The following is a 13,555-nucleotide window of genomic DNA, read 5'->3' on the forward strand; positions in this document are numbered from 1 at the left end:
CACATAGATGAATGCCATGAGCAAATACCTATCACTATAATGGTTTCGATTTATTACTTCTGTCATTACAGTGCTAAAATTGCTTTGGTACATGTGGTTTATTTCATTTAAGCTTATTTTATTTTATCACTGCAAAATAAATAAATGTAAATGTGTAAAACAAATTAAAATCTGCTTGGATTTCTGTAAAATCTTGTTGTTGTTTAACTCTTTCCCTGCCAGCATTTTTGGTCATTTTCAGAAAATGCTCATGGCTCCCAGAATATTTTTTTGTTTGAGTATCTAACCATGTAATATATCAAAAGGAAGAACAGAGCCTCTGCTTTTTAACAAACAAAAACACCCTTTTATTTTAGCTTCATGGATTATTTTTTAATCAACACATTAAATGCAACATTTCGGGCAAAAAGCTGAGAAAATTGTTTTTTGTGAAGACCAATTAAGATTGTATTCAAAACGATGATCAAAACATTGATGGAGCGGCTTGAGTCCATCAACACCAGCTTCAAAGTCCTAAAGCTCGTCCTGGGTCGGCATTTCATTCAGTAATATTAGGCCATTTTATGCTGCCGCTTACATATGCTATTACTTGTTTCTGCTTTTTCTTCTCATGTGTTTTAATCCAGAGATTCTGTAATCTTTCAGAAGATGTGTAATAGCGACCCTACCATCTAACAGGGAAAACAGGGAAAGCCGAAATTCAATGGTGGGGAAAGAGTTAATAATTGATATTGTGATAAAAAGTATTAGCAGTGACATAAAGTCTGTGTTTTGCAAAGTTTACTGCTTCAGTATTTGTATAATATTTTTTCACATTTCTATAGTATGCTGGAAGAAAATAAGACTTTTATTAGCAAAAACATTTAATATATACAAAGAGTCTTAATATTTTCAGTGTTGAATCTTCTTCTTCATAACCTCTGCAATTTGCTCTGGCTTGCTGGATAACGGCTTGTGGGCCAAATTCTGACTTATAGCAAGCAATATATTATTGCTTTATTAGTGCTCGGAGTTGATCACAATTTGTGGCCTTCTTCTCCACTCGCCTTTTGAGGATTTGACCACAGCTTCTCTATGGGATTAAGATCTACGGTGTTGCCTGGCCACAGATCCAAAATTTCAATGTAATGATCTCCGAGCCACTACATTGTCTCTCTTGCCTTGTGACGTGGTGCCCCATCATGCACAGATCATCAAAAATTGCTCCTGGATCGTTGGGAGAAGTTTCTCCTGCAGGGCGTTTTGATACCATTTCTTATTCATGGGATTTTTTTCGGCAGAATTGTGATATATGAAATTGCTGGATGAAAAGCAAGACATCATCTCTTTACATGAATAAGATCCTTGGACTTGTGTTTGGACTCATGAGAGCGGTCATCCTTTCTTCACCGGACAATCACATTTTCCAGATGTCCCAAACCGTTGAAAGGGGGCTTCGTCAGAAAATAACTTTGCACCAGTCGTCTGCTGTCCAATCTTTGTTCTTCCTTCAGAATTTATTGATGTTTTTCTTGGAAAGAAATTTGCTGCCCTTCTGTACACTAGGACATTGTCCAAAAGTCTTCTCCTCACTGTGCAAGCAGATGCGCTCAAACCCTTCTGCTGCCAATATTGAGCAAACTGCACTGGTGGCAACACGATTCAATGGATGACTCCTCAGGAGGAGACTGTCCTGACACTTGCTGGACACTTCTTTACTGCAGCTGAACCGCTCTCTTTCAAGTTCTTGATGATCCTATGATGATCAGGTGCAATCAGGTTTCTTGATGATCCTATGATGATCAGGTGCAATATTCTTTGGAGCAATTTCCTTGTATGTGAGGCCATTTTGATGCAGAGCAATGGTGGCTGCACGTCTTTGGGGTTAACCATTGCTAACAAAAGAACACAATGATTGGAAGCACTTCTTCCCTCTCTTTATAGCAGTCTGCTCTTATAATCCAATCAGAATGATGGAGTAATTTCACCTGACTAGCACTTGTTCACACTTTCCCCAAGGATATCAGATATTGCCATCTTATGTGGGTATAACAGGGTATACCTGAACCACACACTCACATACACAAAATAAATTATAAGTAGTACAAATTTATGTTGATGATGTTTTTGTTGTTTTTGTTGTTGTTAAGTTTTTGCGAAGAAATCTCACCATGGTTGCATTTATTAGATTAAAAATACAGCAAAACAGTAATATTGTGAAATATGATAATGTAAACAAAGTGTTTCCTATTTTAATATATTGTAAAATATAATTTATTCAGATCAAAGCAGAATTTTCAGCTGAACGATCGGTGTCACATGATCCTTCAGAAATCATTCTAACAGGATGATTTGCTACTTAGGAAACATTTCTTCATTTTTTATTAATATTGAAAACAATTGTGACGCTTAATATTTTTTGTGGAAACCATGAAATATTTTTCTTTGAATCTTTAATGAACATAAAGTTCAAAAGAACAGCATTTATTTCAAATATAAATCTTCTGTAACATCAAAAATGTGATTAGTCTCAATTTTAATCAATGTAATTTCTTTACTGAAGAATATATTATAATAGAATATTATCCTTTATACTATATTGCTGTTGATGGTCTTTCATAATAGTAGCAATCCACTGAGGCTGTGTATAAAAGTGATTTTACCACTCCATCTCACCCAAGCATAATAAAATCATGTAATACACATCCTCTCGAGGCTTTTTGCTTTATTATATTTCTGTTGTATTTGATATCAAACGGTTAAATTAAATGCCGCCTCCTCTCTCCACAGAAGGACAAATCAAGCACACAGGAGCGTAAGCCACGACCAGTGCGGCCCACGGGCCGTCTTTGCACCGAGCTCCACCGCCACCTCACCACCGCACGGGAGGCCGAGGACACACCTTCCGCTGACACAGAGGAAGAGGACGAGGAGGATGAAGAGGACAGTGACTCGGAGGAGGAGGAAGAGGAGGAGTCATCCAGCAGCGAGGGCGAGAGCATGGTGTGTGTGGAGCCAGCAAAGCCTCAGTTCTCCTCCGAGAAGGAACTGCACTCTGTGGTGGAGCTCATCAAATACATGCACACATACTGCCTGCCGATACGCAAACAGGCCAGCTGGGATCGCAAAGAGCGTGAGGCTTTGGCGCGAAAGACCAAGCCTGAGAGCTCGCAGGTCTCCCGTGTCCTTCCTCAGAACTCTCAGAAACCGGTCCTCCAGACCAGCAGCGGGACCAGGCCGAGGGTGCCCTTCACTCGCCGAAGGGAAATGAAAGCCCACTCCCTGCTCAAAGAGATGTTAGAGGCAGTCAGTTCCTTTGACGTAAGCAAGCCTTACAGAATGCACAGCCCCCCTTACATCCACTGCAGAGGGGCTGCGGCTCGGCCCGGCGCTGACATTTCTTCCTCCCCTGCGCGTCAGCCCAAAGCGGAAGCTAAAGACTCAGACTGTGAGAGCTCGCAAAAGGCCACAAAACGCCCCAAAAGCCCAGAGCCAGAGGAAGGCTCCTTTTCAGTCAGGCGTTCTCGCCGGCTAGCCTCCTTCCCCAGCCGATTCGCTAAGAAAATCCGTGAAAATTGTGGGAGGATGGAGCCCAATGCTGTGCAATCCAGGGAAGAGGAGAACGTGGTCATACATCCTCCCACTGAGCCTCCTCCTGATCGCGGCCAGAAGACCAACTCCCACAAAGCTACTGAAGCCCAAGACCAATGCTTCAGGGACGGTAAGACATTAGTCACCTTCAAACATACATGGGAAAAACACTGCACATTCACTCCTTAATACAATACAATACAAAGTTTATTTATATAGCACATTTAAAACAACCGAAGTCTACCAAAGTGCTGTACAGAGTACACAAAAACAGTACAGTCAACAAGACCACAACAACAAGACAATCAACAAACACATAAGCCGCGTTTCCACCGCAGGAACTTTACCCAGGAACCAGGAACTTTGGGGAGGTACTTGGTGTGTTTAGACCGCAGGAACCAGGGTCTAAATGAAGTTCCAGGTAAATATTTCCCCCTCCAAACGGCCCTGCTCGCGAGGTAGTACTTTTTCAAAGTTCAGGAACTTTCGAGGGCGGGACTTGGGCGCTGAACATGCTGATTGGTTTAGCTCACGCAGCCTTTTATTTCAACCGGCATTTTTAAAAGTCTTTTGTGAGGTTCGTTCTGCGTTCAGTAAATATCAGTCTTGCTCTCTGTCTGATGGCACGCGTTCGTCTCAGCCATCTCACATTCAATGTCCGTAATAGCTGATAATTAAATCTAGCTTTACAAGCTTTCTGAATATGCTAGTGCTCTTTTCTGTCGTTGTTAATTACCTCTTTAGTAAACCAGCAAAAGCAGCACAGCTTGAATCTCTTCCATACTCGTTATTTATTTTTTTACAGTCTATTTTTCACCATGTAAACGACCTGACCAATTACTTGACCGATTACCGTGCTCATGTTGACAAGAGAGGAAAAAAGTTAATTTTTCTGAGGGGTAAACTTTTTATTTCGTAAGTTATGAAGATAATGTTGGAATAATGACACAGCTTATATTGCCCCAGGCAGTTTTTACTTTAACTGCGCCTGACAGAAGAATTATTTTTTTTTCTGAGATGATTATTACACTTTACAACAGATAAATAGCTTATATAATACTGTATTAGTCCTGGTGGCCGTTAAGAGTTGCTATGGCTACAGTTAACACATTCCAGCTGCTGGAGAAAACAGCGTTGACATTTTTGATGCGGCAGACAAACTGCATGTGTCAAAATTATTGCGATTGAAAGTCATCACGTAAACACGATCGGTTTAGATAACGTCTCATGTAAACAGTCCACTAAATCTTTCAATCGGAATGAAAAAAAAGTGTGCTTGTAAACGTGGATATAGTATCGCGCAAAAATGCTTACTGTCCGTCACTGACTTGGAGGAGAAGTCGCGCGCAGTCCTACATCACCGGACTAATTTGCCTAATCTTCACGGAACTTTAGATCGCGGTGGAAATGCAGACAGTTGCAGGTCTGAGGGGAGAAAAGTTCCTGTGAAAAAAGTTCCTGGTACAAATTGTTCTGGGTAATTTTGGTGGAAACGGGGCTATAATGTAATAGATGAAGTGCATTAAAATAAACAATCATTGCATAGCAAGTCACGGAATATTAAATGCATGGGCGAATTAATACGTTTTAAGAGTAGACTTAAAAATGGACAAAGTTGAGGCAGCTCGAATATAATTTGGGAGACTATTCCACATCTTAGGGCCAATAACAGAAAAAGCACGATCGCCTCTGTTTTTGAGACGTGCCCTTGGAACTCGCAATAACCCAAAATCAGATGATCTAAGTATAGGGTCACATGAAAAGTCACTTTTTGTGTCTGAATTTTGTTATACATTTTTTTATAAAATATCAATTTCAATTGGATATTTATCTGTCTTGAGAATTAAATTTAAATAAGTGACTGAATGCCTGAGAAAAGAATATAGCTAGATATACATAAATATTTAAATGTTGTAACTTTTTTTTGTCACTTAATATACACTCACCTAAAGGATTATTAGGAACACCATACTAATACTGTGTTTGACCCTCTTTCGCCTTCAGAACTGCCTTAATTCTACGTGGCATTGATTCAACAAGGTGCTGAAAGCATTCTTTAGAAATGTTGGCCCATATTGATAGGATAGCATCTTGCAGTTGATGGAGATTTGTGGGATGCAGATCCAGGGCACGAAGCTCCCGTCCCACCACATCCCAAAGATGCTCTATTGGGTTGAGATCTGGTGACTGTGGCGGCCATTTTAGTTCAGTGAACTCATTGTCATGTTCAAGAAACCAATTTGAAATGATTTGATCTTTGTGACATGGTGCATTATCCTGCTGGAAGTAGCCATCAGAGGATGGGTACATGGTGGTCATAAAGTGATGAAAATGGTCAGAAACAATGCTCAGGTAGGCTGTGGCATTTAAACGATGCCCAATTGGCACTAAGGGGCCTAAAGTGTGCCAAGAAAACATCCCCCACACCATTACACCACCACCACCCGCCTGCACAGTGGTAACAAGGCATGATGGATCCATGTTCTCATTCTGTTTACGCCAAACTCTGACTCTACCATCTGAATGTCTCAACAGAAATCGAGACTCATCAGACCAGGCCACATTTTTCCAGTCTTCAACTGTCCAATTTTAGTGAGCTTGTGCAAATTGTCGCCTCTTTTTCCTATTTGTAGTGGAGATGAGTGGTACCCGGTGGTGTCTTCTGCTGTTGTAGCCCATCCGCCTCAAGGTTATGTGTGTTGTGTCTTCACAAATGCTTTGCTGCATACCTCGGTTGTAACGAGTGGTTATTTCAGTCAAAGTTGCTCTTCTATCAGCTTGAATCAGTCGGCCCATTCTCCTCTGACCTCTAGCATCAACAAGGCATTTTCAATGTTTTTCCCTTTTCACACCATTCTTTGTAAACCCTAGAAATGGTTCTGTGTGAAAATCCCAGTAACTGAGCAGATTGTGAAATACTCAGACCGGCCCGTCTGGCACCAACAACCATGCCACGCTCAAAATGACTTAAATCACCTTTCTTTTCCATTCTGACATTCAGTTTGGAGTTCAGGAGATTGTCTTGACCAGGACCACACTCCTAAATGCATTGAAGCAACTGCCATATGATCAGTTGATTAGATAATTTCATTAATGACAATCCTTTAGGTGAGTGTATTTTGTCACTTTGAAAAGAAAAATATGGTAGGATTTTTATCCTTTTTAAGTCCTCAAAGAATGTTTTTGATTCTGATTTCTGTAGTTCTTTAGAAAACCATCTATTTACCGTACTTGTGCTTTAAAGAACCCAGAAACCAAACACTTATCTAAAAAAATAATGTACCATCAAGCACGTTTTTAATCTTCAGAGAGCCAGTTCAGGAACTCTACTGTGTGTGCTGATCTCTAACAATGACATTGTCTGTTGTTCTGTTTGCAGAGAAACGCTCCTGCCTCTGTCTGCCACTGGCATCCAAATCCGATGGGTATGTGTTCCATTCGTATCTAATCTATTCTAGAGGCCTGGAACACTTCCAGCCCTAAAGTTTAAGACCACCCTTGGACTCGGTCCATCTTTAAAATTGCCTTGAGGTCGCTGTTTTTACATAACAAAACACTCAGTCTCTCGCAGTAAAACTTTTATATAAATAGCCCGAGGTTTTTCTACCAATTAAAGTCATTTGTTGTTCTATGCATATACATAGCTCAGACGTGGTGTTGAGTAAAACAACCCAGATCAATCAAACCCTGCTACAAATATAAACCTCTAAAGCAGCAAATCTGATGCATTGTGTTGTTGAGGCTCTGTCCATTTTCTTGTCCACGCAAGACTTTAATAGATTCTGTATTCTCTTTCCATATTTTCCTGATCAGAGACATGCAGTATGCCAACAAGCCCTTTGAGCAGACTCTCTGTGTGGAACTGTGTGGCACAGCAGGTAATATTGCGCACTTAGTCAGGGGTATTTTTATAAGTGTGCCATTTTCAGCATTGTGTGAGCAATTAGCACTTGATTCACTTCATATGTTCTCACACATGCAAGTAGCTTGCCTGTATTTGCACAGGATTTTAGACGTGTCTAGATTAGGCTTGTGAATGTCTTAAATAACTGAATGGTAAAGGGCTTAAAGGGATAGTTCACCCAAAAATGAAAATGTGATGTTTATCTGCTTATCTCCAGGGCATCCAAGATGTAGGTGTGTTTGTTTCTTCAGTAGAACACAAATGAAGATTTTTAACTCAACCGTTGCTCGTATAATGCATGTCAATGGGGTGTATTTCTATGAGAGTAAAAAACACACAGACATACAAATCCATATTAAACACTGCGGCTCATGATGACACATTGATGTCTTAGAACACGAAACAATCGGTTTCAGTGAAAAACCCAACAGTGTTTGTACTTTTTTTTATCTCAAATGCAACACTATGTGAGGTGACGGTGTGAGGATGGCTGATGTACGTAGTGTTGTATCTGACGTAACAAACATTTATATAAATACTGTTGGGTTTCTCACACAAACAGATCGTTTCGTGTCGTAAGACATTACTGTGTCGTCACGAGCCGTGTGTTTTTTACGCTCATAGAAATACACCCCATTGACATGCATTATAAGAGCAACGGTTGAGTTTAAAATCTTCATTTGTGTTCTACTGAAGAAACAAACACACCTACATCTTGGATGCCCTGGAGATAAGCAGATAAACAACACATTTTCATTTTTGGGTGAACTATCCCTTTAATGCTATCACTGAGCCCTGTCAATGAAATGTTCAAGTCTGTACCATTTATGTAGCAAGTAATGAGTATATTCTATATTTTAAAAGGGAGCGTAAATATAATATTTACGCTCCCTTTTAAAACTTTGGGATCGGAAGGATACTTTTTTTAATTAGGATTGTTTTTAAATGAGTCTCTTATGCTCAACAACACTGCATTTATTTATTAAACAATACAGTAAAAACAGTGATATTGTGATATTTTTAATATTACAATTTAAAATAACAGTGAATATAGCTGAAATGTAATTTATTCCTGTGATGCAAGTCTTTAGTATCACATGATCCTTAAGAAACATTCTAATATGATGATTTGGTATATTTTATTATTTTAACATTTTAGTTATTCTCGCAAAGCTATATTTTCAGCAGCCGTTACTCCAGTCTTTTATTGTACTACAAATCTTTCTAATATGCTGATTTCATGCTCAAGAAAAGTGTCTAATTATTATTAATGTTGCCTATATTTTTTCTGCTTAATATTTTTGTGGAAACAGTGATTTTTGTAACATTACAAATGTCTTTACTGTCACTTTAGATCAATTGAATCTATCTTTGCTGAATAAATGTTTTAATGAAAAAGGTACTGACCCCAAACTTTTGAACTTTATTGGTTTTATGTAGTTTGTTTAACTTTAATGCTTAGTTTTAGAAGTGTGTAAGAGCAACAGCTATTGTGATAATTGCCTTAACAACCACTACATATAATAATTGATTCAAGTTAATTTGTCATTATTATATATCACATGTTTAATATTATGTATGACTCTTTTTGTAAGCTTCATTAATTATGTTCATTGTGCACTGTTATATTCTAGTGCATTTGGTTGTGGCGCTCATGTGCGTGTCATAGTGATTAATGAGTGTGTGTTTTCCAGGCCTGACTCCCCCCACCACACCCCCTCATAAACCAGTGGAGGATGAGCTCTTCAAACCAGACGGAAAAGCTGAGCTCACCACCAAGAGCTCGTGCCTGGCGCGGGCACACATACGCAAGCTCCCGGAGCAGACAGAGCTGTACGCCCAGCTGCGCAGGATGGGCCAAACGGGCGACAGGGACTCTAAGGGCGGGACGCAACGTGCATACGGGGACCACGATTACTGCCTATTGGGCCTGGGAGAGAGTCGCAAGAGAATGGTGGCGGTACTCAGCTCTCAGTGTCATGTGGAAGTGGCGGAGGAGGATGAGATGGATGTGAAAAACGGGGAGATCGAGGGACAGGAGGAGAGGCTCCTAACAAAGGCCCTTGAGTACCAGCAAAGGACTGAGGATGACTCGACCACTGCATTGACCATGTCCAGTCCAGAGCAGACCGGTGAACCCTCACCTGTCCGTTCTCCCACTCCAGAGCTGGACGCCCAGTCTCCAGTTTCCTGTTCTCCCCCCTCGCCCAGCCACAAACTTCCCTTCAGGTATTGAATAAATACTCTGGTGATTTTTCTATTGCTGCGTTTTGTTGAACTCGGAAAATTCTGACTTCCGACTTCGAAAAGTGCAGAATTCAAATCTGTCACATTGTGGGCCACACAAACAGGGCAGCACTCATTCCATTATCATAATTATTAGATTCCGACGTACCAGTTTTGGCCACAATATTACATACACTGTAAAAAATTATTTAGAAAAAAAAGGTTACCTGGTTGCCTTAAAATTTTGAGTTTATTGAAATTAAAAATTTAAGTTGATACAATGAAGGAAATTTGTTTCATAAATAAAAAACTCAAAATATTTTTGTATCTGAACCACATACATTTTTTTGATAAATCATGAAAATAGCACTATTTGGCATGTTTCACTGCGTCATCAGAAATAAAACACACACAATTACCCAATATGCTTACAGAATCTTTTAATAATATTTTAATAAAGGCTGTCGAATCTCAAAAATGTTCATTGTATTAACTCAAAATTTTAATTTCAATGAACTCAAAATTTTAAGACAACCAGGTAACCTTTTTTCTAAATAATTTTTTACAGTGTATGTAAGATTGTGGCCAAAACTGGTACTGCAATCACTTTCATATGACTGTAGAGCGGTGTATCCCCTCTCCCTCTCCCCCTCCCCCTGACTCGAGGTTGCCAGATTGGCTGCAGGATCAGCAGGAACGTTTGTAGATCTGCAGCTGTGGTAACTAGAGCAGATCTGGCAACCCGGATGCAGAAACACTACTGACTTCATGATTGGTCAATAGGTGGAGGGCGGAGCTTCAGGCCAGACTACTGTTGTCAGTGATATGAGTATTTGAAATGACTATGATTTCTTAATGTCTAGTGACATATCAGGGACATTTTATGATTAATTGAAATACACTTCTTACATACAGTTCCTTTAATAATGCAGAATGAATCTGAAAATAACCAAAATACATACAATACAGTTTAATGTAGCTAGCACAGAGTTGTATAAATAGTGACTAATTTCCTGTTAAAATTAACTTATTAATAAATAAATGCTTTATTGATAAACGATATTTGCATAAAGACTGTTACTTGTTTCAAGGCCCGTTCACAACAAGGACAATAACAATAACTATAAAGTTTTAATAATCATTCTAAACTGAGAATAGGGAAGTCCACATCACATCTATAGCGATAACAAAACAGGGGAACGATATCGATGGAATGACTTTTAGTTTCAGAACATTATTTGTCCTCTGCCAATAACTGTCAAACTGCTAAGCTAATGCTAGCCTTTACATTTGTTTCTTTATGTCATTTTTTGAGTGTCAAGGAATGAAACAGCTTTATGTTTGGAAGTCATGAGGGAGGAATGTCTCAAATCCCAGTGCCGCTCTGCTATTAGCGAGATACTAACTTTTTTTTTTTAAATCATCAGCCATTTTGAATAACTTAGCCTTGTTATTCTTTCTTTCAGCGATGAGAGCTCAGAAACATGCCACGAAGCAACTGAAAAAAGGAGCAAGACAAAGTGTGGACAAGAGAATGATGTGGTAGGTTGTGTTTTCAAACCGATTATAGTAGTTGCAGCACTAACCTTGTTATCAAAGGAATTGATGCATCCGATGTCTTGTCCGTTTCCTTTAAGTGCTGCGGAGAGAATTTGTTCTAATTACTGTGCATTTCCAGAACAAGTGCCAAGTGATCTACATTCACAACCTTCCAAGCAGTGTCACTCAGTCCATGCTGCGTAAGCGATTCGAGGCCTTCGGCCGTCCAGAGGACTGTAAAGTGGTCATCAAAAACGAGTGGGTTCCTTTTCCGTCTAGTTGCCTGACCTGATCATGCCCTCAGCAGTGAGTGGGAGAATAGAGAGCTGAAGTTTGTCTGTGTTTGTGTGCCTGTGTAGGGAGCGTTGTGGAGTGATCACACTGAGGCCCACTCAGAACGGACAGACCTCACGGCACAGGTGGGACTCGCTTGGTCCAAGCGGAGGGAACAGCAGCCGGCGGTTCGGCAGGAAGCGTTACATAGATCTGGGTAAAAGAACAGAGAGCTTTCTGTCTCTTTGATGTTCTTTGCATCAGATGTCTGGTGCTCTGTTCTGAATCAGAGGAAGGTGTCTTCTCATTTCTAAGCTAATAAACGGCCTAATTCAACTTCATTTGCATTTAAATAGGGGAAAAAAAGACCTTTTGATTCTCGGTTGACCCACATGAAAAAGCAGAGTGCCGTTTTAATTATAGGCCAGTACACTGCAGTGCTCTGCTATTACATCAAGTCAAGGGACTAAACAATGTGCAAAGTTTAGTTCCAGACGATGAAAAATAAAAAAACACCTAGCTTTAAGCATTTTTACATTTTTTAAACTCCAATTTAAGTGTGTCCAATATAATGTGCTGAGTCACATTATACCTAGCCTATATCAACTTTGGATGGATGGATGGATGGATGGATGAGATGAGATGGTGTGATAGATTGAGAATGTGATAGATAGATAGATAGATAGATAGATAGATAGATAGATAGATAGATAGATAGATAGATAGATAGATAGATAGATAGATAGATAGATAGATAGATAGTGATATATGTATATTTAGATATAGATAGATAGATAGATAGACAGACAGACAGACAGACAGACAGACAGACAGACAGACAGATAGACAGACAGATAGACAGATAGATAGATAGATAGATAGATAGATAGATAGATAGATAGATAGATAGATAGATAGATAGATAGATAGATAGATAGATAGATAGATAGATAGATAGATACTTATATCCACTTGAAAATTAGTATTATCCGATTTCTTTGGGATTCAAACTAACTGCGGGTGTTGTTCTGTTCAGATGAGGCCGGTCCAGGTCCGGTGAAGAGCAAGTACGACGCGCTGGACTTCGACGCTCTGCTGAAAGAGGCTCAGAGGAGCCTGCATCGCTGACACGCCTTACCACGCCTCCAGCCACGCCCCGGCCGAGACTCGCCTCAGAACCTCAACCAAGGCACCTTCATGTTTACATTTTGAACATTGGAATAAAAAAAATAGACCTTGTCACTTCTAACTGAGGATCGGAGGACAATGGGGCGGGAGGATTACAACAGCTCTGAGACACCGGAGACAAGTGCTGCTTCTCGTGTGTGTTTGATGCCATTCATGACGTCGCGAGCGGCTCGGGCTTCGTAGCAAACCGCACTCTTTTCCATTGGTCGTTGTGACGTGTGTGTGCTTTTTTTTAATTTTATTTGTACCCCTTTTGTCTTCTCTTCATAGACCTGCAAGGTGCTTTCACCATTTTGTCGTACAGATATATAAACAATAACTGCTTTGTATTAGCGAAACTTTGTGGATGTTAAACTCTGTATGTGTGTGTGCGTGTGTGTGTGTGTGCGCGTGTGTTACAATGAAAAGTGGATTTAAAAAACGACAAACAAAAAATCCTACAAGGTAGAGTTTACAAATCAAAAAGTCAAGAAAAAAAATAGTCTTTTTGTAATTTTAGTGCTTCCTTGATTTCATCTATGCACTCAAACGAGGTAGTGCTTCTTTAGTCCGGCCTCGACCCTCCTCTGCTGTGGACGGGGCTTTAGCTGCTGGAGTCCAATCCCCACTGTACGACCTAGTCATTCTTTAGACTGAAGTAGCTTCTATCACAGCTTAAAATGAAGAGAATCAAGTAAACACAAAATAAAACGTTTGTTTGAGCAGCCAATGGTGTGAGTTTGGGGGCGGGGCTATCTCTTTGGCTGACCAATTGGAAACACAGAAATGACTCTTCACCTTCAACGTTTCTATGACTGATTTAGTTGTTTTAAAATCAGAAAAACTAAAAAAATTTTGGAGAAATGGAATGTACCC

At 39.9% G+C, this 13,555-nt stretch overlaps 1 protein-coding gene across 2 annotated transcripts in view; it reads left to right on the forward strand.

The window, feature by feature from the left end:
- ppargc1b (peroxisome proliferator-activated receptor gamma, coactivator 1 beta) overlaps positions 1 to 12,805 on the forward strand; it is a 52,578-nt gene extending 39,773 nt beyond the window's left edge. For both annotated transcript variants that reach the window (XM_067458032.1, XM_067458031.1), the window contains 8 exons: positions 2,770 to 3,700; positions 6,950 to 6,995; positions 7,384 to 7,448; positions 9,169 to 9,703; positions 11,167 to 11,242; positions 11,379 to 11,497; positions 11,599 to 11,729; positions 12,549 to 12,805. In XM_067458032.1, the coding sequence (XP_067314133.1) occupies positions 2,770 to 3,700; positions 6,950 to 6,995; positions 7,384 to 7,448; positions 9,169 to 9,703; positions 11,167 to 11,242; positions 11,379 to 11,497; positions 11,599 to 11,729; positions 12,549 to 12,640 (1,995 nt within the window). In that variant the 3' untranslated portion in view covers positions 12,641 to 12,805. The remainder of the gene's footprint in view (positions 1 to 2,769; positions 3,701 to 6,949; positions 6,996 to 7,383; positions 7,449 to 9,168; positions 9,704 to 11,166; positions 11,243 to 11,378; positions 11,498 to 11,598; positions 11,730 to 12,548) is intronic.
- The last annotated feature ends 750 nt before the right edge of the window (positions 12,806 to 13,555 follow it).

The sequence above is a fragment of the Pseudorasbora parva genome, chromosome 11, assembly GCF_024679245.1.
Source record: "Pseudorasbora parva isolate DD20220531a chromosome 11, ASM2467924v1, whole genome shotgun sequence".
Taxonomy (NCBI): Eukaryota; Metazoa; Chordata; class Actinopteri; order Cypriniformes; family Gobionidae; genus Pseudorasbora; species Pseudorasbora parva.